Below are 27,628 nucleotides of genomic sequence, written 5' to 3'. Positions count from 1 at the left end.
GTAGGACTGTGTAGGACATCACTGAAGGCCTAGGTGTGAAATGCACCGCCAGCCACTGGTTACAATGTTACACTGTTTTAACAAGCACTTTGTTAGGGCTGGTCATGCTTTTGCAACTGCTACACCCACTCCTACTCCCACTGTCAACCATGCTGCCTCAACCCCTAGCACTGGTCCCCCCCCAAGCACTCCGTGCTTCTCCTTCCAGCCAGTAGAGGAGAGTGAGGTGCTTAGGGAGTTGCTTAAACTGGACCCTTATAAATCAGCTGGGCTGGATGATCTGGACCCTTTCTATCTGAAATTAGCAGCTCACATTGTCTCAGCCCCCATCACCTGTCTGTTCAACCTCTCCCTGCAAACCTCAGAATTCCCCATGGACTGGAAATCTGCTGCTGTCATCCCACTCTTCAAGGGAGGTGACAAGTTAGACCTAAACTGTTACAGGCCTATATCCATCCTACCCTGCCTCTCCAAAGTCTTAGAGAAACTGGTCAACAATCAGCTCACCCACCATCTGGAGTCCTATAGTATCTTCAGCACTACGCAATCCGGCTTTAGATCTGGCTACGGTTGTGTCTCTGCAACACTTAAAGTGCTAAACGACATCATATGCGCCTTTGACTCCAAGCACTACTGTGTAGCTGTATTTATTGACCTGGCTAAGGCCTTTGACTCCGTGGACCACTGCATCCTGCTTGACAGACTCAAGGATGTTGGACTCGCAGAGGAATGCCTGGCATGGTTTAACAACTACTTCTCTGGTCGTGTGCAGTCTGTGAGAGCTGAAGGCCTGCTGTCTGACCCAATGTCCCTGTCCATGGGTGTCCCCCAGGGCTCCATTCTGGGTCCAACACTATTTAACATTTTTTATAAATAACATTGCTCACGCGGCTGGAAACTCTGACGACACCATTCTTTACACGTCTGGCCCCTCTCTGAACACCGCCCTGACCGATCTCCAACACAGCTTTAATAGCATCCAATATGCCTTCTCCAACCTCCATATTCTCCTAAACACAGATAAAACTAAATGCATGATCTTCAATCGGACCCTACCCCAAGCCTCCTGTCCCCCAAAAATCACCTCACTGGATGGGTCAGTACTAGAATTTGTCAACACATACAAATATCTAGGTATCTGGCTTGATAGTTCACTCTCTTTCCAAACCCACATCAATAACCTACTCACTAAAGTCAGAACAAGAATTGGTTTCCTGTACCGCAACAAAGCCTCCTTCACCCACTCTGCAAAACACACTCTGGTAAAAATGACCATCCTGCCAATTCTGGACTATGGAGATATCATTTACAGGATTGCCCCTAAAAACCTTCTCAATAAACTGGACGTCATCCATCACACTGCCATCCGCTTTGTCACCGGTGCCCCTTTCAATACACATCACTGCGACCTGTACTCCCAAGTCAACTGGCCATCACTCCACACCAGGCGACTGACCCACTGGTATCAGTTCATCTATAAATCCATCATCGGCAAATCCCCCCCCTACCTCTGCTTACTACTGAACTTCTCATCCAGCACACGCAATCTCCGCTCCAACAAATATATCACTCTGGTCCCCCCCAAAGTCCGCACCTCCTTTGGCCGTCATTCTTTTCAGTTTGCTGCCCCCACTGACTGGAATGCGTTGCAGTTGTCACTAAAACTCACCACTTTTATAGCATTACCCACTTTTAAACACTCACTTTTAGATATTGTCTCGGATCACTGCACTTGCTTTTAAGATAACTTCCCCCTGCTGTAATGTATAGATATTTTTTATACTTGTGTATTGCACTCATGTTTTATATTGTATATATCGTGTTTTGTATCGTATATACTGTGTTGTGTTCTGTGTACAGACTTGCCTCTGTTCTGCCAATTGGCCAGATCGTCGTTGTAAATGAGAATTGGTTCTCAACTGACCTATCTGGTTAAATAAAAAAATAAAAAAATAAAATACAATGTTAAGCCCAATGCACACGGCATGCGACCACCGAAGTGTGTGGTTGTGAATGGAGAATCGAATGTTGTCGTGCGACAATATCGCATCGCACGCCGTGTGCATTGTCTCATTCAAAACAATGGAATCGAATTTGCGGTGCGACAAAATCGCACGCCGTGTGCATTGGGCCTATGATGTCACAGTGGGCATTATGACATCATTGCTGTATTTTGTTGTTTGTTTGTTTGTCTGCTGCCCACCAACCAGAGTGCTTCTTTCCGTAGCAACAGTTGCTAACGTACTGAGGGTTGGACAAGCACCCCTTCTTTGTTAATGGCATCAGGGTGAAACGCATAGATTTCTACATGGCAAAAAGCACTTCAATGTGAACTTAGTCTCACTTCCCGGGGTGCTATCGTCGAAAACAACACACGTCGGTGACCGTATGAACATGGGTGAGATAACCAGCCTTGAATGGACTCGATCCGGTTGTCCTATCAAGACTGACAGACCGAGAAGCAAAGTTCGGGAAATAGCAACCGCGGGATGAAAGGTCACATTAGCGGCCATGGCTACCGTAAGATATTGGTACTAAATACAATTTGATTTGTAGTCACGTTTCCTTATCACTGACGCCACGTCTTTGACAGAATGATCAGTTATGACCAAGATTAGTGTTATGAGCCAAGTTAAATCTCAAGTAAGCAAGATTAATCACCCAGTATTTTCTATTATTTCCAATGGAAGAGAATTCCAATGGAGTGTTTCAGTAAACATTTTTAGGGGCTTTTTTTTAAAGCCAGGTGTGGCGAGTGCCATGAATTGCCATACCAAAACGATGCCTATCGAGACACAGAGAGCGAGCCACACACTTTTAATGAATGGATTAAAGAGCCGCACACACACAGGCAAAGAGCCGCAAAGAGCCACGGGTTGGCCACCCCTGATCGAGACTCTTGCCTATTCGCGCAGAAAAATAGTGCCCATCAGCAGATGTTCTTTTTAACATAATATATTAGATGCACACATAGGGCTTACACACCGCCAAGGAACCGTTCCTGTTCCCGTTCTGGAACCTCCGAACCTTGGTGCTGTCTGGCGAACCAGCCCACGTTCATACCAGTGTAACCGGAACCATCAGCGTCATCAACGTTGGGTGCCGAAGGGGCTATTTCTGTATGTCAAACAAGGCTGTGCGCCTAAGTAAATGATGAGAATACATGCAAGTTGCTTTAATCCAATTCTTGTGAAGACACAGACGTATGACCTACTTGAAAAAAAAAATGTTTTATACAAAATATACAAATAATTCTCCAGTGAGAGAAAGACCACAAGTACCATTACCCCTTTCCTCAGTATGCATCATAGCCAGCTCCCCTTTGCTTTTTTAATATTTTGTATTCAGGTCAAAAACATTTTTCAAAATACTTAACTATTTGTGAATTTCTAATTGAAATATGTTAAGTTATTTTAATATATACGTATATATACATATATATACAGTATACAGTACAGGCCAAAAGTTTGGACACACCTTCTCATTCAATGCGTTTCCTTTATTTTCATGACTATTTGGTACATTGTAGATTCTCACTGAAGGCATCAAAACTATGAATGAACACATAGGAATTATGTATTTAACAATAAAGTGTGAAATAACTCTAAATATGTCTTATATTTTAGATTCCTCAAAGTAGCCACCCTTTGCTTTTTTGTTGTTAATAAAATATATAATAATAATATTAAATATAATGTGTTAATAATAATATGTTATTATATACAGTATATATTTTATATTATTATTATATATTTTATTAACAACATTTTTTTTATTTTATTAACAAAAAAGCAAAGGGTGGCTACTTTGAGGAATCTAAAATCTAAGACATATTTAGAGTTATTTCACACTTTTCTGTTAAGTACATCATTCCACATGTGTTATTTCAAAGTTTTGTTGCCTTCAGTGAGAATCTACAATGTAAATAGTCATGAAAATAAAGGAAACACATTGAATGAGAAGGTGTGTCCAAACTTTTGGCCTGTACTGTATATATACACACATATTTATGTATGCCCTATTTCAAATAATTAAATTGTAATTTAATTTACATATCAATTTCATTTAATTGTAATTCATCAGATTCCAACTTTGTTTCTTATCCTTGCTTCATGTCATCAGCAATTCCTAAATCTTTCCTGATTCGCTTTTGTATTATCAGATAATCTGTCTGTGTATTGATTTGAAATAAACAAACTCTTCTGATGATTCCAGGAGCACATTCAAAACAAGATAAACACATTTTTCCACATGTATCCCTCTTTTATTGACCACATTGTAAAAATTCAAAACTCACTGGATGACAATATCGGTCTTTTGGCCACTGATTGCAGAAATCTTCTTGACATTAGATTGGACGTTATGACAACACCTTCCATTCCCAGATGAGACGTCACATTTGTAAGCAAAATAAAAAAAGAATCAACAAAAACAAATCTCTTTCTGCATTTCCCAACAAAAGTATAAAAAGTTTTAATTTCACACTCATCTGCAGACCACAGGGGAAGGATTTCAGTGCTGTGTGCTAAAAGGGGTGAGTGAATGCTGAAGAGTCAGAGGACTTTACGTCCGCGAGAGCCCTCGGTTATCCAGGTCTTTCACCTGGGGGTTGAACATAAGACATTGTTGGATTATACTAAAGAAGACATCATTAATGATCCTCCAGTACCAGGGAGAAAGAAAGAGAAAGAAATAGGGATAGAGAGAAAGAGACCTGTACCTTGTATATCCTGACCAGCCAGTGCTCTGTTGTGTAGGCTTCCTCCAGTACGTCCAGTTCAAAGTCCTTGTTGCCGATTTCAGCGTTTCTTACTCTGTCATAGCCAGGGGGGCGCTCTGAAAGGAGGATTATAAACATCAGGATTAGGGCTAATAGCACACTATGGTTCCACTCTCAGGTATCTGGGGAGACCAGACAAATAAGCACCTCTTGATAATACTAGAGACCTGATATATGAATTAACAGCATCTGCAGTTACTCACTGGCCTCTGTGTAGACCTGGCCGAAGCGGTAGTAGCACATCTTGTACATGAGGCAGTTGAGCAGGACAGGGGAGCCCTCGCGGTCCACACGGAACTCTCCGGTTGGGGTGTAGTAGTCATGCTCCTTAATGTGCTTTCCTGTGTCTGTGCTGCCCCCGATACGCACCATCCACAGGAACTTGTTTATATCTACACAAACAAAGGGGAATGTTAGCAGACCAAGAGACTTGGCATAGTTTTGATGTCAGCATTCTCAAGTGGAGGTAAGCTATTGTAATACACAAGTTCCAGCAAATACTTTCTCCAAATGCAATTTTTTTTGTTACACAAATGAATCTCTAATACAGAAAATCATGTTAAGAAGAACTCTAAAGGTTTTGTGGGCGTACCGTCTGAGGAGTAGCCTGTCAGTCCACCAAAAATGACCAGGACGTAGCTGACATCCAGCTCCCGCATGATCTCATAGGCCTTCTCCTCTGTGGAGGCCATAGCCTACAAGTGAACAGAAAATAAACATTACATCAAGTTCAGCCACAGGTACCTCTGGTGAAAACAACAATATCATTTAGATCAGGGATGTCAAACTCTGTGGTCAAGGGCCACACTGAACCAAATGCAAACTCATGTGGGACGGAAAAATAATACATTTGTTAGTAAAAACTAAATTATTGTCCACTGTGTGCACTTGAGCTTCATATTATTACAATACTCAAGATGGATCAGTGGGCACCTGAAGGTGTATAATTAACCAATATACTTACAAGTAATAATAACAAACTATAAACAGATATATACTGTATATATTTGTGACACAGCCCAATGAAAAGGGCTACCTGTAGGCGAAATCATTTTTCTGTTTGTTACATGTGCTTAAACTACAGATTGTAAGCTTTCAAATGATGCATCATACATTGAAATCGGAAACAAATTGAAGACGACATGAGTATTTGAAAGTTGCTATACCGGAAATCACTAAGCACAGAAAATCCCCATCAAAGATAATGAATCCCCATCAAACAACAAGAAACGAAGTCATTGTGTTATAGATTACACTTATTTAATGAACGTAAAACTGTTCGGAAAAATAACGAGTGGGTACTTCACATCTTCGAGTTGAATGTTAGCTAAAAAAACGAAAATCTGAAAAAAAAAAAAAAAAAACTTTAAAGACGAATTTGACGTCTTTCTCATTTCCGAGAGGTGTCCAGAAACACCAGGAGCAGTCACATTTGTCTTTGTATATATTACCTTACACGGGGGAGGGTGTGGTAGATTCAAAAACAAAAGAAAATAATGAAATGCTAAGAAATTATGCAAGCAATGCATTCTGATATAATTTAAAATCGTCCCACTTGAAATCTATCCTTACTTAAAAAACATTCTCTTTGACAGTATTTATTGATTTAAATACACCAACAGAATGGCACCCAAGACCCCAACAGACCTTAGTGGAAGCTAATCTGTGTATATATCTGTTCTCATATTGTATGCCCCATGGTGACTTTCCAGTGAGGAACAAAACAGGCAGGAGCTGGTGAAAGGCATGGTGCTTGCATACCAGGCAGCTAAAGGGACAGCCCCTGCCTACCTGAAGGAAATGGTAACCCCCCAAACCCCTGCCCGCTCACTCCGCTCCTCCACCTCGGCTGGCCGACTGGCCCCACCTCCTCTACACAGCAGTCGGGCTGCCCGATCACGTCTCTTCACAACACTGGCTCCCCGCTGGTGGAATGAGCTCCCCACGGCTGTCAGAACGGCAGAGTCACTACCCATCTTCCGTCGTAGACTGAAGACCCATCTCTTCAGGTTACATCTTAACTGCTCCTCCTGAGACATCTTCCGACCCTCACCACTACGTCTCCTAAAGACACCCGCTTTCCCCTCTACTGTGTCCCTAGAACTTCTATTGCCCCCATTGTACTGTTTCTCAGTTTCTCCAGTAATAAAAAAAAAATAAAAAAAATAAAAGTTTTAGTAGAAGGCGATAATAGGGAGAAGGTTTTTCCTCCTATCAGTGGCCCCGGGCCCGAGCTAGAGTACTCTTCCTGCAACGAATGGTGGACTGCTGATTCACATGCTTAGTATTCAAATGTATTGATTGTAAGTCGCTTTGGAATAAGGCGTCTGCTAAATGCCAAAAATGTAAATGCAAAAATGCATACCAAGACTGCCATCTTCGTCGTGCAAATGTTTATTTATTTAGTATGTTTTTTGGGAGTCCACTCAATATAACAAACAATAGTTTTAGGATAAAACTCGATACGCTATTCACAGCACTCATTCTCCATTTTGTACTCAGGTGAGTGTTGGTGATGCATGTCTTGACTCGTGTTTATGTTTAGGGACTGTGTGATCATCTAGTTATGTGTTTTTAGGATGTTCATGTTCTATCAGCATGTTGTGATGTGCTAAACATGCAGAGCAGCTATCGCAAAGTTCTTTGCTGTAAGCTAGATATCTAGCACAATGGAGCACAGTCTGAAAAACCAGTGTTTGGTGTAGGGCGATTTTCTCTGCTAGTTGATTTGAGGTGTACCAATATTCAAGTAAGCATATCTTCTTCAACCATTTTCAATGTATGACACATCATTATGAAAGCTTACAATCTGCACTTTAATAATATATATATATATATATAAAAAAAACTTTCACCAGCCGCTGTCACAATTGTGAAACCAACAGTGACTCTCACCTGGCCGACTCTGGAGATGTGTGTATTGTTCCATGTGTTGTTGTCCACGAGAATTGTTCGATTGGCCATGGCTGTTATCTGATAGCCATAATCCCACCACGACATCACTTTAGCATCCTAAAACAACACAAATAAAACAGTTTACTTACTACTTTACTTGAAGAGGGTTTCTTTTTACTGGCTGCTTTGACTGTTATGAAAGTCCTTTACAAATCCCAGGCAAACATTTTAAGGCAGCAAAGGTGAGGGGGTGACCCCTGGCTCTGACCTCTGGGGTGTTGTGACGCAGCCAATAGTAGGCCTCTCTGAAGTCGTCAAAGATGATGCGGCTGCCGTCGCCTCCACGAGCTGAGAGCACAATGGAGGGGGAGGAGTAGGCCTCGCTGGTCACCCAGGTAGAGTGGAAGGTATAGGTGATCAGGAAGAACGTCATCACCAGAATCATCCCACTGGCCACCTGATGGACATCATAGGAAATCAGTGGAACCAACACTAAATAACGACCAAAGCACGCTGTAAAGTAAATGATAAATCATCTTACCCGTGTCATACAAGTCTCCTCAAAGTGAAGTCTCCTCAGTTTGAAGAATTAAAACCACTATAAATGGCTCAATTCTCAGAGACTCATATTTGTGTGATGGACTAAGAAACATTTGTAGAACAGCACCATCAGGGGGCCACGATGGAACTCTCATACAACTTCTCCTGATCAGCTCTTCCTGCTTACCTCATTCTTGATGGGGTAGGTGGCGTCCTGCTGCTTCTTGCTCTTCTTGTCTGGCCGGCTGATGTCCAGGTTCTTCATGTAGGTGGTGAGGACCTGCGACACGCCGATGCCTGACAGGATGCACATGACCGGGGCCAGCACCAGCATCAGACGCACCTGAGGAGAACCACAGTGGGATCAGTCCACACTCCATAACCTCCTGTCCTTGAGTCATCTGCTTGTTCATGTGAATCAGTACTGTGCCATTTCTATTCACATTGTCCTTTCCAGTATAGTTCCGGCAACTATGGCGGATTTAGAACCAGACCGGCTGAGTACAGCTTGGCTCAGCCCAGTATTGTGTTCAATTACAGGCTTACCATGACAGCTGAGAAGTACATGCTGGTCACTCCATACATGATGATGAAAATCCTGGCATCAGACAAGTTGTTGAAGCAGTAATACAGGCCCACTGTCAAAAGGATAACAAAGTCCATTAAGGCTGCAGTACACTGGGTAGATTATGCCACAAGTTTCTGATCTAAGGTTGGGTGTAAAAAAGACTTTAGCTCTTAGATCTTTACTCATTCCTTAACGTTCTGTCTACGGTTCCCAATAAAAATAAAGAGCAAAAATGACTCAATTGTGAAACTGTTTTTTTTGGTTTATTATCGCAGTTGACCGAAACACTAACTCATTTTTGGAACTGGTGCCAATAAGGCTGCAAGTCGTAATGCCTAGTTAGCAGCCGGGACTTGCAATGGACGCAAACGAGACAGAAATTATAATCCCTTTTATATATATATTAGAATATAAGGCCATTGCTTTCCGAAGTATGTTTAGAGGTGTACAAAATATTGCCCAGATTTTAAGGCGGAGAAGAAAGAGCACTTCAGTGAAGTGAGTGAAACTCACATCAAACGTCATCAAAATGCGAAGACCGTCATATTTTCAATTACGCACAAATCGGAATTGAACGTTATATGCGACCTGCTGGCTTAGACCGCAGTCGAAATGACACATATCCGATTCGTATCTGATTGAGGCCGGCTTGAGATTGAGGCCTGAATTGGATCTGAGAATATCAGATTCAATGTGCTTTCTTACTGCTTACATGTACATGTTACATATCCGATCTGTGCCACATGTGAGCAGAAAATCTTAATTGTGTCACTTGGACCGGTCTAAACGCAGCCTAAGGAACCGGGGCTCGATATCCAACCCTATTCTGATCATCTGTCTGTTTCCTTCAACATGACTCTGACACAGAACTTTTCCGCTTAAGATCTAAACTTCAAAGGGATGCCGTCAGTCAAGTTGTCCCAAGGACCTCAGTTAGACTTTCGTGTGTCTTTACCTGGGAACATGAAGACCAGCAGCTGCAGATCAAAGTAGTAGGATGACCAGGTGGTGGGCTGGTGCTCAGAGACAGAGGCGATGATGGGGATGTTGTTCTTGGCATAGGAGGGGTCCAGAAGGGAGTAGAAGCGACCCGTCCATGGAGAGATCTTACCTGAAGCACACAACAATAACAGATATTGAGCAAAAAGACAAATTATTCAAAGTTTTGTTGCAAAATGTGGACTTTTTTTCTCCCTTCCATCTGATGGTATTAATAGAGCATATACTGCATGGATTTGTCAGGGAAACTAGTCATAAACAAATGGGCATCTAATAACCACAGGCCTGCAGATATGTATATGGATATGAGTAGAGGTATTGCTCCTCTTACCGGTCAGCATGAGCACGGTCCCCACAGAGAGCAGGACGAAGCCCACCAGGGAGATCACGCTCTTGAAGAGGATCTCAAACTGCTGGGTGTTGAGCTTGCTGCGCAGGTAATCCACAAAGGCATGGATCTGACACAGGCCAAACACCCCGAAGGCTGCCATGTGTTCAGAGGACTGGACCGGCTGCCATGGTGAGGAGAGGTAGACAGGGAGGTGAGCTCACATAACAACATAACAACACAGTGATCAGATTCTCTCATCGTATTCATAGACCCATGTAGCCTTCATACCGAACACAGGCCAGATACTATGACTGCCTTCTGTTATGATATATAACCATTATATTCTTGAAGAATATAACTTCGAAATGCCTCATGAGCTGAGTTCAACTGTCTTGCCCGATCAGAACCCAACATACAAGCTTGTTTTACTTCACTGCAAACAACTCTGTGTTCTATGTGCTCATTAGGGCTGCCACAAACGATTATTTTCATAGTCGACTAGTCACCGATTATTTTAACGATTAGTCGACTAATCGGATCATAAATTACAGCTTATCGCACAGTTACTCAATCGCTCTTATTTAGCTATCATCTTCTAAATCAGCTTCTAAATTTAGCTGGAAGTTGTTAGTTGTTGTTGTAGGCATGTGCTAACTAAAAATAAAGACAATTAAAATGATTGTTCACTCAAAAATAGATATTTTAATGAACTTTGCAGATTTATTTCTGGCATCACTTGCATGTAATGTAAAGAGTAGTAGAGGGTGCAAACTGCTGAGTAAAATGAGGTAGGCTAGGCACTAGGCAACCAAAAGAATACAAAAACAAAAATAAATACTTGTACAGAGTACAAAAGGCGAGCCATCGTCTTCCTCGTCATCTGCCACAACGTGCTTCCTTTTTAGATGCTCGCGCATCATACAGTAGACGTGCTGCCATGATAAGCGAGTTCAGCTTTGCAAATTTTACATTTTACATTCTTTTTTTCAACGTTGTGGTTGAAATGCTCCCACACTTTAGAGGTACGAGGAGAGGAAGACATTTCTGTTTGTTTTTCCGGGGAAGTCACATGTGCCCCGGATGACCGACACTGCGCATGTACATCAAAGACACTGGGAGACGCTAGCCAGTGGCAGCTTCAGGGAAGAAAAACAAATGCTTATCGAATGAAATGAATGGTCTTTATTGTCATTGATATAGTACAGGTACCAAACAACGACATTTGGAAGGGGGGGCTCCCCTGGTGCTAGAAAAAAAAAAAAAACGCTTATTTCAGCTCCAAAAAAACATGCGACGACGTCGATTACCAAATATGTCGGCGACGATTTTGGTAATCGACGTCGTCGCGACTAGTCGACTAATCGTGGCAGCCCTAGTGCTCATGTTGTCTGTTGCTTGTTGTTTCTGTGTTTTCTGTTTTTCCCATATTGTCTCGGAAAAGCGCTGTATAAATACAATGAATTATTACCTGGAATCCTACGAAGGAGATCTGCATGGAAAGGATGGTGCCCAGGCAGTAGACAGTGCAGTAGGCCACGTAGATACGGTGGGAGAAGCGGCCCGTGAGCATGAGGACCAGCACATGCAGGGGGATGAGGTTTATCAGGAACACGTATCCACCCCAGGAGGACACCTGCAGACACAGACATCAGGTTCGCTCTCTCACAGGACAGGTCACAAGCCTCAATTGTAAGTAAATGTTGTAAGCCTCTGTTGTAAATGTAGTGTAATGGACTAGATTCCATTCAAACAGTACTGGTAGCTCACCATGTAGAAGTAGGCCAGGGCACAAATAGAGGACCAGTACACAGAGCCTGTCTTGACTGCCTTGATCCACATGTAGTATGTCAACAGCATGCAGAAAATGGCAATACCTGGGTAGAAAAACAAAAGCAGTATTATTAGGCCAACTGTTGATCATGTCAAGGGTCAACTCCATTCAAGGGTCTGTGTGGCTGAGGCCGTTGGCTACCTTCATTGTCGTAGGAGCCGGCAACTGAACGAGAAATGTACCCAGGCACCACTGCTATCATGGCTGCAGCAAGAAGCCCAGCACCTGCATCCTAAGAGAAGGAATTAGAATGCAGTGCAAAAAACTTGAGAACAACCAAATGCTCTGAGCTACTCATGAATGTTGTCAATTTATTACAGTATATTCTCAACAAAGCTTACCTCAGTGCAGTACATGAGCCTGAAAGACTTTATGAAAAGCATACAAATCCTAAAATTAAACTATATAGGCCATAAAAGATAATTCTGCGTTTGAACATGTTGAACTTCTTCAACTGAGATCAGCTTTGACTAGGTGTACCTTGAGCTCCTTGGTGAAGTGGTAGGTGACGATGGCAGTGAAGGAGGAGAAGAGGGGAGCCAGGAAGACACAAACATTGCGGATGTCAATGGTGATATGAAAGAAGTGCAGAACGTGATATAGGGCAGCAGATGTGACCATTAGACCTGGGGAATAAGACACAGAGCAAGTCAGTTCATCTACGTGAGCTTAGCTGTACCAAGGCAGCTGCTTAAGTATTTGAGTTATAACCAGAGTGTGACAATCACAAATCAAATTACCTGAGTGATAACCAGTGTATGAAAAAACCCAAAGAATAACAAGTAGTAAAAAAATAGGTAAGAAAAAAAATCCCAAAAGTGAATAGCAGACAATCCAAAGATACCCAAATCCTGAACAGTCTCTGTATAGGCCTAGTTATCTTTCTTGATAAAAAATGTTCACATTACTTTCATTGGACTACATTTAGAAATGACCACACTTGGGTCCTTTGCGTCAACCCAACCCTATAATAACGTAATAACAAAGACCAGCCTCTGTGTGCTTAGGGGTGTAAATCACCAGCTTCATCACGATACGATATTATATCGATTTGTTTGTATGACGATACAATGTTTGACGATATCACAATGTCAGTCACGATACGATTTCGATTCGATTCAAGATCGATATGACGCGATATCATGTTGTGTGTGTGTGTGTGTGTCTGTTTGTGTGTATAAGTTGTATCCCCTCCCCGACCCTACCATGCCCCCCCAAAAAACACACGTTAGCTGCTTTAGCTTAACTTCTGTTAGCATGCAGTGTTGTGAATATGTGTGTCTGTGCGGCTAGTTGGCCTGTAGCAGCCCAGTGGACGTGGAGGTAGATGTGTGTCCCTGTGGTGGGCTGTGAGGAACACACGGTGCTTGTTGTTTGTTTTATTCGCAAAGTTATTGTAGCTAACGTTAGCTAACTAAGCTAGGCAGGCTAGCGCAACGTTGGTTTGGAAGGACAGCTCAGAGCAGAGAGAAGAGGAGAGGTGGGGTTTGGGAGTCCGCGTTTGACTGGCTGACAGCGTCAGTAACATGTGGGCTGCGTTCGTCAACTCGCTCTGAGAGCGCCGGAGCGCAACACTGGGTTCAACGTCAAGTCATTTGATTGGACAAGAGGCGTTCCGCGAGTGCTGATCAGATTTCCAGAGCGTGTTTGACGAACGCAGCCAGCGTCAGTCAACATGTTGAGTTTTCCCAACCGAGCAGAGAGTGTAAACGTCTGCTAGTCGCGCGCTGCACGGAAATGGTGACAGTCACGCAGAATGTGCCATTTCAAAATAAAGGTGTATCTTTAAGATGACGATATAGATCGATGTTTTTACATTGCGTCGATGTAATCAGATCGTTAGTCAATGAATCGATGTATCGATGTGAATCGATGTATCGTTACACCCCTGTTGCACAGTTTATGCCAATCCTACCTGGGTAAATGGTGCCACCAATGATTCTCCCCAGAGGATACCATGCCCGGTCATCAAACCAATTATGGAACTTGTAGAATCCTTCCTCTGTCAAGAAGCGGGTAGTACGGTAGTTGAAGTATCTGAGGATAAAGCAATAAGCATATGACAGCAGAGCTTTAACCACTTTTAGCACTCACACTAGGATATCAAAGAGAACATTCTTAAGTGTTTTAAGTATTGGGAACAAGTAGAAAACAACTAGCTTGGGGACTTACGGATCAAACTCATGGATGACACTCTCGAACCTCAGCACAGAAAAGAGTCTGGTAGAAAACGCTACGGAGAAGAAAGAAAAAGAAAATCTGGTCATAACCATCATCTGTTCATTACTTCACACAAAGGCATAGCCTTTATTATCATAGACAAGTGTGGAGCACAAGGACTTACAGAGGATGGCAGCCATAGACAAGATCAGCAGCTTCAGCAGCGTGTCCTGTTTCTCATAGGACAGCCGCAGGAAGCCCAATTTGGTCATCTTCACGCGGGGAGGGACAACTAACCCTTAGTACCTAAGAGGAAGAAAATCAATTACCGGTATTACATTAACTCATTACATTCGTAGTGCAGGTGTGGCGAAGTTGCATAATGACAGTGCCAATTGAAGAGTACCGTTTCCAACAAATAATGTGTGTAGGGAATTATACATATTACATGAAAATAAAATACATTAAAAACCGTATGCATCTCGAAACAACCTATATTGGCTTACGAATAAAATCACAGACATCAAAGACACTGGCAACTTTCTGTTCCAACCAGAGAAGGACACGCAGGTCGATGTGGCTGGAAAGGAACAGAAGCAGGAAGTGCTGCTGGCCAACCCATCATGTCTCAGGCAGCTAGCTGTCATTCATTTATCTATGTCATTCATTTAGCAACACACTCCAAAACAAATAAATGACAGCATGTAGCCAAGAACCATCTAGCTCATTTAGGAATCTCAACGTTGTTGCAGTTGAACTGGATAGCAGCTATATATATATGATCAGCTACTAGCTAGGTAGCTAACTAGCTAGTTAAGCAACTATGATACAATAGTGTTGGAAGCAAGCTAGCTTTAACTTGAGAGATGAAGGTAATTACAAATCAACATCTGATCCGTGTTCTTTTGCAATAGCTAGTGAAATAACTGGACCGTATTGTGTCTTCCTAACCCTAACCCTAACCTGGGTCCAGCAGGGCTGAGCCTGCAGCTAACTTGCTAACTAGCTGTATCGATGTAGCAGTAAACAGAACCTTTACCTTCTCGTATCAATGTTAATCGATGTGATTTCTTTTACGACATACATAGTAATACAACGGTACAGAAATTAAATGACTAGTCTCCTTAAATGCGTTAATTTACATGTCTGAACAGCACTTACCCACTCCGTTCCTGTTACACATATACTTTTCACACACAATCTTCAGTGCAGCTGAATCCCGCCCACCTAGATCATGCAATGTGTTGATTGGTTCTGCAGCGGTCCTATCCAGCTTATGATTCGTTTACCAGCTGTCATTCGAATTTCCCTGCGAGGACAGCCGATGTTGCCTCTGGCAGTTCAATCGTGACGTGTCCTTAGCTAGTATCCGCATACCTGTCTCTGGTAATATGATATATATATATATATATATATATATATATATATATATACCTGTCTCTGGTAATATGATATATATATATACCTGTCTTTGGTAATATGATATATATATATCATACAGTTTTTCCCAATTGCTAAAACACAAAAGCCAATTCTCTAAACCAAATGACCAGTTCTCTAAACACATTTAATAAAACTAGCTCCCATTTGCCAAAACCATAAACACATTTCACATGAAGACACAATTCACAAAACACAATCCTCCTTTTCTCATAAGTCTAAACACATTTTGTCTTGCTAAAACACAAGTTGCAAAAAACTCTGCTCAAATTCTCGAATTAAAGCTCATGTGATGCAAAATGCTTGCCACAGTCAGCAAAAGTTGAACACAATGAACACACCTAGCTTCATTAATTAAACATAATGACTCAAAATTTAAGACACTTGTTGCAAATGATTGTGGTGTGTGTGTGTGTGTGTGTGGTATAGTTCCATAAATAAATTTAAAAAACATCACACCCTGAACATTGTTTTCAGTGAGTATTGCTGTGTGTAATGGATCCTCTGTAGTGTTTGCATTGAGTTGTGATACAGTACAGTAGTGTACATGTTACGGTACATGTGGGAATACATGTACAGTGTATGTGGTATAGTTCCATAAATAAATAAACATCACACCCTGAACATTGTTTTCAGTGAGTATTGTTGTGTGTAATGGATCCTCTGTAGTGTTTGCATTGAGTTGTGATACAGTACAGTAGTGTACATGTTACGGTACATGTGGGAATACACACATGTTAGGGTTAGGTGCTAGGGTGCTAGGGTTAAGGTTAGGGTTAGGATTAGGGGTAGGGTTTAGGTTAGGGTTAGACATGCCAGCATGTACCAAGTCACCCTAGCACCTAACCCTAACCCTAGTTTTCCCACATGTACCGTATTCCCACATGTACCGTAACATACATACTGTATTTTCTGTAGATTTACATATTGTTCATATGAAACACACAAATCTATGAATGCCCAATACTCTACAGTGATATATTCTGAGAACAGATACTGTAAGGTTTCTAAAAATGTGCTTTGGCAGTTGAAAAAAAAGAACATTCTCACACACTGAACATTGTGTTTTCAGTTGTTTTGCTGTAGTCTGTAATGATGCATATAGTGTTTACATTTTTGCAGGCTTTGAGCAGCTGTTTTGGTGTGAAAGTTTGAGTTTTGAAGAGAGAAGGTGTGGTTTTGCTTATGTAGCTTTAGAAAAGTGTGTTGTGTTTAGAGTTTTGGGAAAATGGAGGGAAGTTTTGGGAAATGTGTTTTAGCAATTGAGAAAAACTGTATGATATATATATATATATATATATATATATATACCTGTCTCTGGTAATATGATATATATATATATACCTGTCTCTGGTAAGATGATATATATATATATACCTGTCTCTGGTAAGAGGTCTGGCTATATGAACCGTCTGGTATGAACAGCGAAAACTGCATGTAAATATAATTATCTTCTGAGTCTCTGAATGGTCGTTCACATCACATTTGAGATAAAATACCGATATATTATGGATGACTAGGTCTATATTTAATAACAAGACTTGAATATGTTGTGTACTAGCCCCATCTTTGACGAGGATAATATTGTGTACATTTGGATGTTGTGTGGTTAGAATTATACACTCAATCAATAATATGCATCAATAATATTATCCTAGTCACATATGGGGCTAGTTGTGTACAAGCATATCAAATACAAATGCACTTCAAGATGTAGTGTATACTGACCAATTTTATTGAAATTAGGCATAATACTTTTACAAAACCTCACTCACAAATATCAACCTGCATACATAAACACTATGCACTTCATACAATAATTACATACCATTTCAAAAACACATCCCCTTCCACCAACCCATGAGATAAGGTGACTATGAGAAAGCTAGACGATGATAACCCATGGTGAGGTTTTGGTTGAACATTCAGAGCCTAGTGACATCACGTACAAGAAGCTCACAGCCTGTGTGCATTTGCCACTGCTGTATAGGAAAATAGATAACATGAAACAGAGGCTTCTCCCATACCTTAAGGTATACACCTTCCTTCAAGATAAACAGCAGTCAAGACAACTGAACTCTGTGGACCCTTCCTAACACAACAGTCCTTGGTGTTGAATTGAATTAATCTAAAATGAGTCAAATAGAGTAGATGAAGCAGTTTGGCAGTGTCATCTGACCCAGCAGCAGAGTCATAGCTTCACCTACCTAAGACACACCAATAAAAACTGTGTATTCAAACAGCTAGCTTCACTTTTCATCACACACCAAACAGTGATTTAATATTTGGATTAGGTTAGCAAAGATACTCTTCCTTTTTGTGGGAGGTTTAAAGTATAAAAATTTGATTCTTCTAAAAAAGCACTTATAGGGATAATCATTTTAAAAATGTCTCCCTTTGTTTTTACTGCACAAGATTATTCCTGGATTTCAAACCAAAGTAGTGACGACACTGCGGCTTTACAAAGAAACAGCTATTTATGTGCAAGAAAACATTCAATTTATGTGAATGGAATGTCACTTGCAACACAGACAAATATACATCACAAGACAATGCTTGTGCTTCACTTTTAAACACAAAAACACCCCTTCAACTAAGGAGAACCTGCTTCTTGCATTTCAAGTTTGGATGAATTTCTATAGTCACTGGTTGCATCTCTCAGCTGATCCTTTACTCAAGAATAGGCTACCAGGGACCACCTGACCAGTGTCTAAGGCTGTATCTTATCTACACAGCTCCACACAATATTGTAACATGAGCTCTGACAACATGTGACTCATTAATTTTCTTCACCATATTAGGTGCTTCATACAAATAAGTCCCTCGATCAGTCACTGGGTAAACACACTGAAAAAACAAAGGATAGTAAACATTGCAATTTAAAGAGTGGGATGAAAAAGCAAAGAAAACATGTATATGACTGCTTGTGCTGTATTTGAAAACACTAGAAGCACTCAAATGGCACATCATACATACAAAAACAAAACAATTAAACGTATTTAAATGAAGAAAGGATACATAATCATGTGTTTTTGTGTGAGGCACAGGGCAGTCAAATCCCAATATACATCATTCACATAAAAAAATGCACCAAATTGGTACTCACTAAATAATATGAAAAGAGCTACAGATTTATTAAAAGCACATAACAACTCCCCCCAATCAAATACACTTCATTCCTCCTCCCAATGAGAGATCCCTTGCACAGACTAGGGGGGTATTCCATCAACATATCTTGAAAAAGCCAGGCTTATTTTGATAAATCTCACGCGAGTCATCAAAAATAAGCTTAGATTTTCCTTTAGCAACAATAATGGAATACCCCCCAGTTTTCTCTGTTTACTGAGTGGAGCTGATGAGCTGCTCACATGCTGCCCCATAGTGGTCATCACTGGGAGGGCAGGGGTCTCTGACGGGCCGGTGAGGCATGGGGAGAGGGCAACTTCTCTGTGGATGTGGACGCGGTCAGGGAAGACTGCAGGTGGACCGTCTTGTGGAACAGCTTGTTGCTGATCAGTACGACCAGGGAGAAGAGGCGCAGCTGGAAGTGGCTGTGGAAGGAAGGGAGGAATGTGAGCCGAGGGGAGGAGAGAGAGAGGATCTCTGGTCATTCAATTAGAGAGATGACCATACTCACTAATGCTTTGTTGGGGTCTTGGCCTCATTAGCACTGATGATAAAGAGAGGGAAGAGGATGGAGAACAGGCAACCGCTATAGAGAGAGAACACAAAATAAATTCAAAGACTAGCAGGAAATACAAGCTGAAACAGGAAAAAATGACATTACCCTGATATCAATACAGAGCTGCTCATCTCATTATAGATCACAATAACATAACAACTGGCATTACCACACCACCTTACACAGCAGGACCTGTCATCAGCCTTACCTGATTATATATGAAGACTGTAGGGCAGTCAATAGAGCCATGGGGAGACCAAAGCCAAAGTAGTAGGGCCAGTTCCTCTCAATGTTGGACAGCCGCTGGTGCATTTCAATGCCTTTGGTGAAATGTTATGAAAGGGTTGAGATTAATGCCATTTTATCTCATCTGAAGTGTACAATACTATTCCAGGGAAAAACTTTTTTTGTGTGGAAACAATCAAACAATTGATCTGATATGCATACCATGGTTGAACCAGCGATACTCAAAGCAGTACAGGGAATAGAGCAGAGACATGTGGAGAAGGCTGACCATCTGTCCAATGGCATCAATGGGGAAGAGACTAACAATCATACCCTAGAGGACCAGAACAAAAACAAGGCGATGGGATTACACATTGACCAAGGTAATGCACCACAACAGCTCTCAACGGTGACACCAAAGATCCCTTTGGGTCTTCAAATCTTTGTAAGTATGAAGCTATACAGGTCACGTTTTCAGCAGATGAGACATCTGACTGGATAATGCGCTGTAATACCTGAATGAGGAAGAGTGCTTGAAGAAGGAGGTTGAAGAGCATGTCAGCGATGATTTTACTGACACTGGGGAAGGACTGAGCCTTGCGACCAGACACTTCAAACGCCAGGTCAGCTATGTCCTACAACAGAACCAGAAATAGCCTTAAACTCCTGTTTCACTGGATTACTGATTTCACATGTCAGAAGAACATTGAGGGAATAACCATTCAAAGACTGACTGAAACATATCATGTATAACATAGTGAAGAGGGAGAAAGTAGAATGGAATGGCACTCTGATTGTCATCAACCTAAGAGGACCAGAGGGGAGCATAGCCAGAATTTTTTCAACAAGACTTAATTCATTATTTCACCAGAATTTTGTTCAACAAGACTTAATTCATTATTTCACCATCTTAACAATTATGGGATGCTGTAGAGGTTCAACCAGAACCCTAACTGAAGAACTGGATAGCAATTAAGTAGAGTAAGCAACCAACACTCTCCAGAGCCAACATTGATGCTCCTTGGCCAGTAACAACCACAAAAAAGCTCCATCTGTGTCACCCCAGAGGCCTCACCTGAAACCATATGGCGTTGACTATCTTGCTGAGCACAAACAGAGGGAGCACCCAGAGAGCACTGAACACAGAGGTCAATATGAACTCCAGCCACGACCACACGTTGCCATGGAGAGAGGGGTCACCTGGCAGGAAATGTCTCTTTGAGTGACAGGTTTTACCACTGATCTTAACATATTGTAAAGCATGGGATTATGGAATGAACGCTTCTAAAAGGCATACATACCAATGACTCTTGCCGTGAGAGTCTGCAGCAATGGAATAAACACCCGGTAGAAGAGAAACAGACTAAGCTGCAAAGGAAATCAGGATACAAAATGGGATGAAATGAAATGTAATGTTTATAAAGTGTGTGAAAACAGTGTTGATACAAATCTTCTTTGAAGTTAACAATGTACTGATGTTTTGCAACATTTATTCTAATTCGCTACTAGCACAGTAAATGACTTACCCAGAACACTCCCCCATTCCATGCACAGCATTGAAAAATCCTACTGGCTAATTTGGGTTCACTGAAAGAGAGGGTAACATGATAAATGTCAAAGACTACTTGGTATCACATAGGGTTGGACGGTTTTACGGTTAAACCGCAAACAGCGGTTTCTAAAAATAGCAGTAGTCTTTTTAAAAGTATTATTATTTTAACATTTCATTACAACGTCATGAATTGCTATATATAATAAACGCCATAAAAGTGTGTGATTGAAGATGCTATGAAAGTGATTTTTGTGAACAATGTAATTTGTCAATAAATTAACTGTCACATGACAGCTTCTCCTCAGAACGGAGAATTAGGGAACAGTGTTGCCTAAATAGCCTTACGGCTTACTAGATTAGCCTTACGGACTAAATAGACTAGTCTTGATGCAACTTTTATGCCCACTGTGATAGGGTACATTGATGCAGACCGCTACACACCGCTACGGTCTGTAGGATACAATGGCCGCGTTCGTAAATTAGCTCTCAGAGCACCGGAGCGTCCACGAGGCAGTCACTTGGACGCTCCGGCGCCCTCAGAGCTAATTTACGAACGCGGCCAATTAGGGATGCACTCAAATTAAAATTATTGGCCGAAGCTGAATTTAAGGAAACATTTGGCCGAATACCGAATGCGTACCGGCAGTTTTTTATTTGTATTGATCACTTATATTGAGCATTCCAGCAGACATTAGGCTATAAAATAAATAAATAAATAAATAAGAGCAGCATTGCACTGTTTGATCGCGTCATCAAAAGTGAGGTGTTATGACAGAGAAAATGTGTTAGTCCTTAATGACAGTAGTACCATGTCAGTGTTGATTGTCTGATCAATAGAACATTTCAGCGATTGAAAGCCCTGATAGACTTCAAAACTGATGATTTTGCAAATAATTGTATATAATAATAATAATTTGTGTAATTAAAAGTAGCACTGACTAATGCTAGTATAGGCTCAACTTGTCATTCTGGATACAGCAAGCCAACTAATGTGACTTCCAGGATTTTTAAATATGAAATAACGTTTCGACCTAAAAGACTATTCCGACAGTTGACAAAGTGACGAGTGCGCAAGGCCAGGGCGCAACATGTTGCTGGCTGGTCGACTGGTTCCCTGTTTTGTCTTTACGTGCACAGCTATTTCGCTAGCAAACACGAAAGCGAAGCTTATTTGCAGTACAGCCACCAGGGTTAGGGTTAAATAGCGCCCCCATTCGACGGCCGAACCTTTGGTGCATCTCTAGATACAATACGAGTTGTTTTTGGTAGAGCGTATGCCTGAAGAAGGTCTATGAAAGACCGAAAGCTTGCGCAATAACATCGGATAGCGCATTGGATGATGGATCATATGGAAGGAGATTAACTAAGTGACCATGGGAAATTAATCACGGAACCTGTCAACATATTACTACTTCGGGACCCGCACCCAAAGCCAATCACAGAAGCTTACCTGTGTGTGCGCATTAAGCTGTGTATTAATGGACACGGTTTGCATATTCACTGCTGTTCGGCTGATTGATTACCGGTTGAGTTGTTTTTTTTGAGTGCTGGCATTATCCTGATTGGGCAGACTCTTGGTACTGTGTTGTCTCCATGCTGTCAAATAAGGAATCTCCGCTTTGTCTCTTTGAAGTTGCCGCTGCGCTGCTGATGTGAATGTGATGTTTGCTGGTTGAATTTCCTTTCGGTCTGTGGATGCGTCTTAAATGCACAAATAATGTATTGAAGAGAAATCTCATTCCAGCTTATATTTGTGAAACTATGAAGTAGCCTAATTGTGTTGCGACTGTGCTTCCGGTGTTTTCGACATGAATGTATTGTAGTAGTATAATAGGGCTCCATTATTTGAAATTGGCGGCTCAACAATGTCATTTTGAATCCCGGTTAACCGAAAAACCTTGGTTATTTTTCGTTAACGGTTTGTCGGTTTCAAAAATTGGAAACCGTCCATCCCTAGTATCACAATGATATTCATAAGCTTCTAATTAAGTTGTGAGGTGGGTTGGAGAACAAGTAGTATAACTTATTACTATTATATATAATTGACTTACTATTATAATATATAACTAACTACTACTAAACATAGTATTGTATTTAAGCAGAAGCAGTTTATCAAGGATTTTAGAAGTAGTTTATCTTGTGTGTACCTTTCTGGTTTGCGTTCCTCACTCTGGGCCCGTCTCTGTGCCAGGGCCCCGCTGACTCTCCTCCTCCGCTGCTCTTCCCTTTTCTGTTGGATGCGGGCGTCCAGCTTCGAGATGGTGCCGATCCCCAAAATGGAGTCCTTGATCCCCTAAGGGACAGAGAAAGGGCCTTAATTGAAATCAGCACAGTGCAGACCTTTTGTATGCAATAGAGAAAAAACAACCTTTTTAATATTCCTGTAGCACTGTTTATTTTTGTGCAGAGCATTTATAAAGTGCTACATGTATACTAAATGTCTCACAATATCATTTAATTTACTTCAAAATGGTGACACCAGCAGGACAAACCGGGAGCAGCTTTGAAGACAGTTGCGAAACCTAAAGCCCAATTTATAATTCTGCGTCGAATTTATGTGCGGCTACGCCGTAGCCTACGCAAGGGCTCTCCTAGTTTATACTTCTGCGTTGCGTCGCGTTGGTCGGTGTACTCATAATAATAGCGATAATAATAGCGATCAAATAGCGATCAAAAAACTTATTTTTTTATGCTTGTTGTAAATAAAAGTTATATGATGCATTGAAATTACATTAAACTAAGATAATACGATGGTTATCATAATTTTTCAAATCTTTATTAATAAGTAATTACAGAAAAAGTAAATGACATTTCTGTCATGACTTCTGCATTTACAGGAGAGTCGGAATGTGACGCTACCAAGCGGACCAATCACAGTTCTTATAGATAACTTTACATTAAATATGTCTATCATAAATATCATTTAAACCCAACGAACAGCCATGGGGCCCCCTGTAACTAATAATTTATTTCTAAATAAACAGGATTGTACATCTCGTAAATGTGAATCGCGCTCCTTATAGGAAGGCTGTGCCTGACGCTTCCATAGGGCGCTCCGTTGGAACGGTGTACTCATAGCAGCATAATAGTGTTTTTTTTTTGTTATGCTTGTTGTAAATAAAAGTTCTATGATGCATTGAAATTAGGGATGCACGATATGCATTTTTTCCAACCGATACCGATGTTTACCCGCTTCTCGTGGCCGATAACCGATATGAGAACCGATATGAGAACAGATATAATATATAACAAGCATAATCAAAAAATCACTATTATGACGATGTACTGTGCCAATGCTGTTCCTCAGTCCAGCACGCTTCATCATCCCCCTTCTAGAACTGCCATCTCCCCTTTCCATCCCGTATGTCATTTTATCAATGAACATTGTATTACTGTTATTTCAACATTTAAGCCTCTTTCACACATAGTTCCCTGTAACTTCAATGGAATCCCAAGCTGTGCCGTCCAGCCATTTTCGCCGTTCACTCATGAGTCAAATGCCGGTAGATTCGCGTCTTGCTCCCTTTAACACATGTCGGCGTTTCCCTGGTTGCGAGATCTAAACTACTAGAACTGAAAGCAGCAGGTAACAGGCACGTAACATCCATATGCTGTATATATAAATAAATATATTTGACTACCAGCAAGACACCGGAGCACTCTTATCTATAACAAACGCGGAGATTGTATGAGTCAGTCAGCCTTTCCGTAGAAATACATAGATATATCTAACGTTACATGTTTTAAGGCTGATCTGTGCATGATAGTGCTGCATTATGTTGATCTATTTATATCGATCTATTCTTGCCAATTCCTTATTACCAGTGGAAAGGGGGAAGGCTAAAACACTTTGAATGGAATAGATAGGACTTTCTGTTCAATGGAGGAAGCATGATACTCGCGCAGAGTTCATCTCGCTTCGGCTCTATATCGGCAAACATTTCATAAAACCGATAAATATTTAATAACATTAATTTCCCAATATCGGGCTGATAAATATCGGTGCCAATAATATCGTGCATCCCTAGTTGAAATGACATAAAACTAAGATAATACAATGGTTATCATAATTTTTCAAATCTTTATTAATAAGTAATTACAGAAAAAGTAAATGACATTTCTGTCATGGCTTCCGCATTTTGGCCTACGAGAGTCGGAATTATGTTGGAATCATGTGCTACCAAGCGGACCAATCACAATGCTTACGGTTGCGTAGGCGCTGCCGCGTAGTTACATTTTTGGAGAGGTGCGCGTCAACCTACGGCGTAGGCTACGGCGTAGGCTACGGCGTCGATTTTACGCAGAAGTATAAATTGGGCTTTAGTTACCAAGCATGGCAGACGAAAACACTTTCACTAAAACACTAACAAAGCTAATCTTTGAACTGCTTTTGTCGAGGAACACCTGGGAGCACTAGGGATGCTCCGATCTGGATTTTTGGGGCCGATACCGATCACCGATTTTTTTCCTCAAGATCAACCGATACCGATACCGATTTTAAGAAAAATACATAACTGTAGGCCTACTGACTCGATAGCCTACATATTTTTTGCTTTTTAGACAAAAGTTTTGATCCATTAGGCACCAAGCAAACGCAGACCCATTTTTATGGCATAGTAAAAGTCTGGCCTATCACCCAGTTAGGGCCTGAAGCCCAAGTCAGTCGATATGGCTGTATAAAAGACATCATAAACGTGGCCTTCATGGTTTACATACTGTTACGTCCTCCTATGTTTTCTGTTCAGTTATCTGTCTTCCCCAGGGGGAAAAAAAAAAAAAAAAAAAAACGGTTTTTGCGATCGGCCATTTTTGCCGATCACCGATCGAGTCATTTGGAGTGAAATCGGACGATTTAAATCGGTGACCGATAAATCGGAGCATCCCTAGGGAGCACACAGTGATACAGATCAAGTTAAATAACAGAACAGATAAGGGTCGATATCTGGTCAAGGCTCAACGGCAAAACGTAGTTACTTGTCCCTAAGCACTACTTCCTCTAGATGTCTAGAACAAACAAAACTACATTTCAAAAGAAAATCTTGAAACCCTGCAATCTCTATTAATGATTGTGTTCAGTAAGGCCCACTTTAGCACTAAGGCACAGGTTTTAGAGGTGTATAGAAGTAAACTAGACTCCCAGGCTGTGGAATGCTCTCCCTGACCACCTAAGGGCACCACAGTCTGTGGATGCTTTTAAACGAGGCCTTAAAACCCACTTTTTTAATAGAGCCTTTTTTTAGCCTTTTAATTGAATGTTTTTTGCTTTATCTTACTGTGTTGTAGCACTCTGAGATTTTATATGTAAAGTGCTTTTATAAATAAAATGTATTATTATCATTATTATTATTAACTAGAAACATTGAATCCCAAATTATCTATGCAGATCTTAGGACAAATGTTCAGACAGAGTCTATGGCATAGTTGGATCCTCTAAACACAGAATGTGTCACTAGTGTTAAGAGACAGGGTGTGTTGCTGACCGTCGCAACATTGCGGAGGAAGGCCCTGACGCTGTCTGTCATCTCCAGACCAGCTGCAGATCCATCAACTGCAGAAGGAGGGGGGACTGGCGACCTGGGCAGCTCTCATGGCAAGGAACCTGTAAGAACAAGACAAAAAAAAAAGTGGCCCAACAGGTTCGCTTTACTCTGACTCAGAGGACATTGAATATTTAAGGGAGTTCTCGAGAAGTCCTCCTCCTTGTGATGAGCTAATAACGTTATATTTTTGAACAACTATGTAATCCACACAGTCTAGAAACCTACACACACACACACACGCACGCACGCACGCACGCACGCACGCACACACACACACACACACACACACACACACACACACACACACACACACACACACACACACACACAGGCTAATTTGTACATGTGGACACGTATCCTATAACTAGCTACATTCAAGGGTCTAAATGGCTCAAGTTGAATCACTACGACTGCCTTTTTCAATTGGGAATTTCCAATATAGCAAGAAAAGCTGTGAAACATGTAGCCCCATCTGTTCCCGTCATATATAATGAAACATGACGATGTCATATTTTGTGCAAAAACCATATGGACATCTCATTCCTGTCTAGTTTAAACCATATGGACATCTCATTCCTGTCTCGTCTGGAGTACAGGCAAGCTAAACTACTACGTTACAACATACTACTGTGGTTACACTGGCTAACGAACATGATTTAGCTATCTCTATGCGAATCCTTCTAGCCAATTCAATCGTTTAAAGAAATTGGTTAAGCCAATTGTGTCAAGTTATCTACCTACTTGGTTGAATAAGCTTGACAAATCTAAAGGCTATTCCAGCTAACATCTAATGTTAGTAGCTAGCTAGTGAGGAATATAGCAAAGACAGTGTCGCTAGTTGGCTTGCTAGACAAATGTGTTTTTCAATAGTTAGGCAAACTGGCAAGATCAAATACAGGCCACATAATTGAACAACTATTCAACATAACTTACCTCATGCGACAACTTCGCTAAAATGTTCGCTTTACCCCTTCTTCTTTTGGTTATTTCTTCAGCCCTTATTTCTGCCACAAAAACAACAACAGAACCAAACCCAGCGAACAGGCCCGTCACTGAGGGACTGCGCAAGCGCCAACTGAGGGATT

General features: G+C 41.3%; 2 protein-coding genes across 3 annotated transcripts; both read right to left on the bottom strand.

Moving 5' to 3' along the window:
- Positions 1-4,248: 4,248 nt before the first annotated feature.
- On the bottom strand, positions 4,249-15,329 carry stt3a (STT3 oligosaccharyltransferase complex catalytic subunit A). Of its 2 annotated transcripts, none has more exons than XM_080549568.1 (18): positions 15,266-15,329; positions 14,289-14,410; positions 14,117-14,177; positions 13,860-13,981; positions 12,425-12,570; positions 12,086-12,176; positions 11,881-11,987; positions 11,582-11,746; positions 10,114-10,294; positions 9,739-9,894; positions 8,762-8,853; positions 8,403-8,558; positions 7,944-8,132; positions 7,676-7,792; positions 5,373-5,475; positions 4,984-5,172; positions 4,721-4,836; positions 4,249-4,602 (listed from the first exon to the last, which is right to left on the bottom strand). In XM_080549568.1, the coding sequence occupies exons 2-18, from the start codon at positions 14,374-14,376 to the stop codon at positions 4,564-4,566; spliced, it is 2,118 nt and encodes a 705-aa protein (XP_080405694.1). In that variant the 5' UTR covers positions 14,377-14,410; positions 15,266-15,329; the 3' UTR covers positions 4,249-4,563. The 2 variants fall into 2 exon arrangements, with proteins under 2 accessions (XP_080405694.1, XP_080405695.1); XM_080549569.1 differs by lacking the exon at positions 15,266-15,329 and adding an exon at positions 14,611-14,630.
- Positions 15,330-17,294: 1,965 nt separating this feature from the next.
- Positions 17,295-27,579, bottom strand: ei24 (EI24 autophagy associated transmembrane protein). Its single transcript, XM_080550148.1, has 11 exons — positions 27,477-27,579; positions 26,484-26,602; positions 23,151-23,296; positions 20,978-21,038; positions 20,753-20,819; positions 20,527-20,651; positions 19,967-20,086; positions 19,674-19,785; positions 19,435-19,546; positions 19,182-19,256; positions 17,295-19,095 (listed from the first exon to the last, which is right to left on the bottom strand). The coding sequence occupies exons 2-11, from the start codon at positions 26,523-26,525 to the stop codon at positions 18,933-18,935; spliced, it is 1,023 nt and encodes a 340-aa protein (XP_080406274.1). The 5' UTR covers positions 26,526-26,602; positions 27,477-27,579; the 3' UTR covers positions 17,295-18,932.
- Between the last annotated feature and the right edge of the window lie 49 nt (positions 27,580-27,628).

This window comes from Nansenia antarctica, assembly GCF_963989245.1.
Source record: "Nansenia antarctica genome assembly, chromosome: 20".
Taxonomy (NCBI): domain Eukaryota; kingdom Metazoa; phylum Chordata; class Actinopteri; order Argentiniformes; family Microstomatidae; genus Nansenia; species Nansenia antarctica.
Note: the sequence above shows the minus strand (reverse complement) of the source record. Positions and strands in the feature narration are given on the sequence as shown.

Coding starts and splice junctions, on each gene's coding strand:
- stt3a (XM_080549568.1), bottom strand. CDS start 14,376: ATGACCAAATTGGGCTTCCTGCGGCTGTCCTATGAGAAACAGGACACG. Junction 13,982..14,116: donor GTCATCCATGAGTTTGATCC/GTAAGTCCCCAA, acceptor CTTTATCCTCAG/ATACTTCAACTACCGTACTA. Junction 10,295..11,581: donor TCTCCTTCGTAGGATTCCAG/GTAATAATTCAT, acceptor TCACCATGGCAG/CCGGTCCAGTCCTCTGAACA.
- ei24 (XM_080550148.1), bottom strand. CDS start 26,525: ATGACAGACAGCGTCAGGGCCTTCCTCCGCAATGTTGCGACG. Junction 20,820..20,977: donor GGAATGGGGGAGTGTTCTGG/GTAAGTCATTTA, acceptor TTTCCTTTGCAG/CTTAGTCTGTTTCTCTTCTA. Junction 20,087..20,526: donor TCAACGCCATATGGTTTCAG/GTGAGGCCTCTG, acceptor GTTCTGTTGTAG/GACATAGCTGACCTGGCGTT.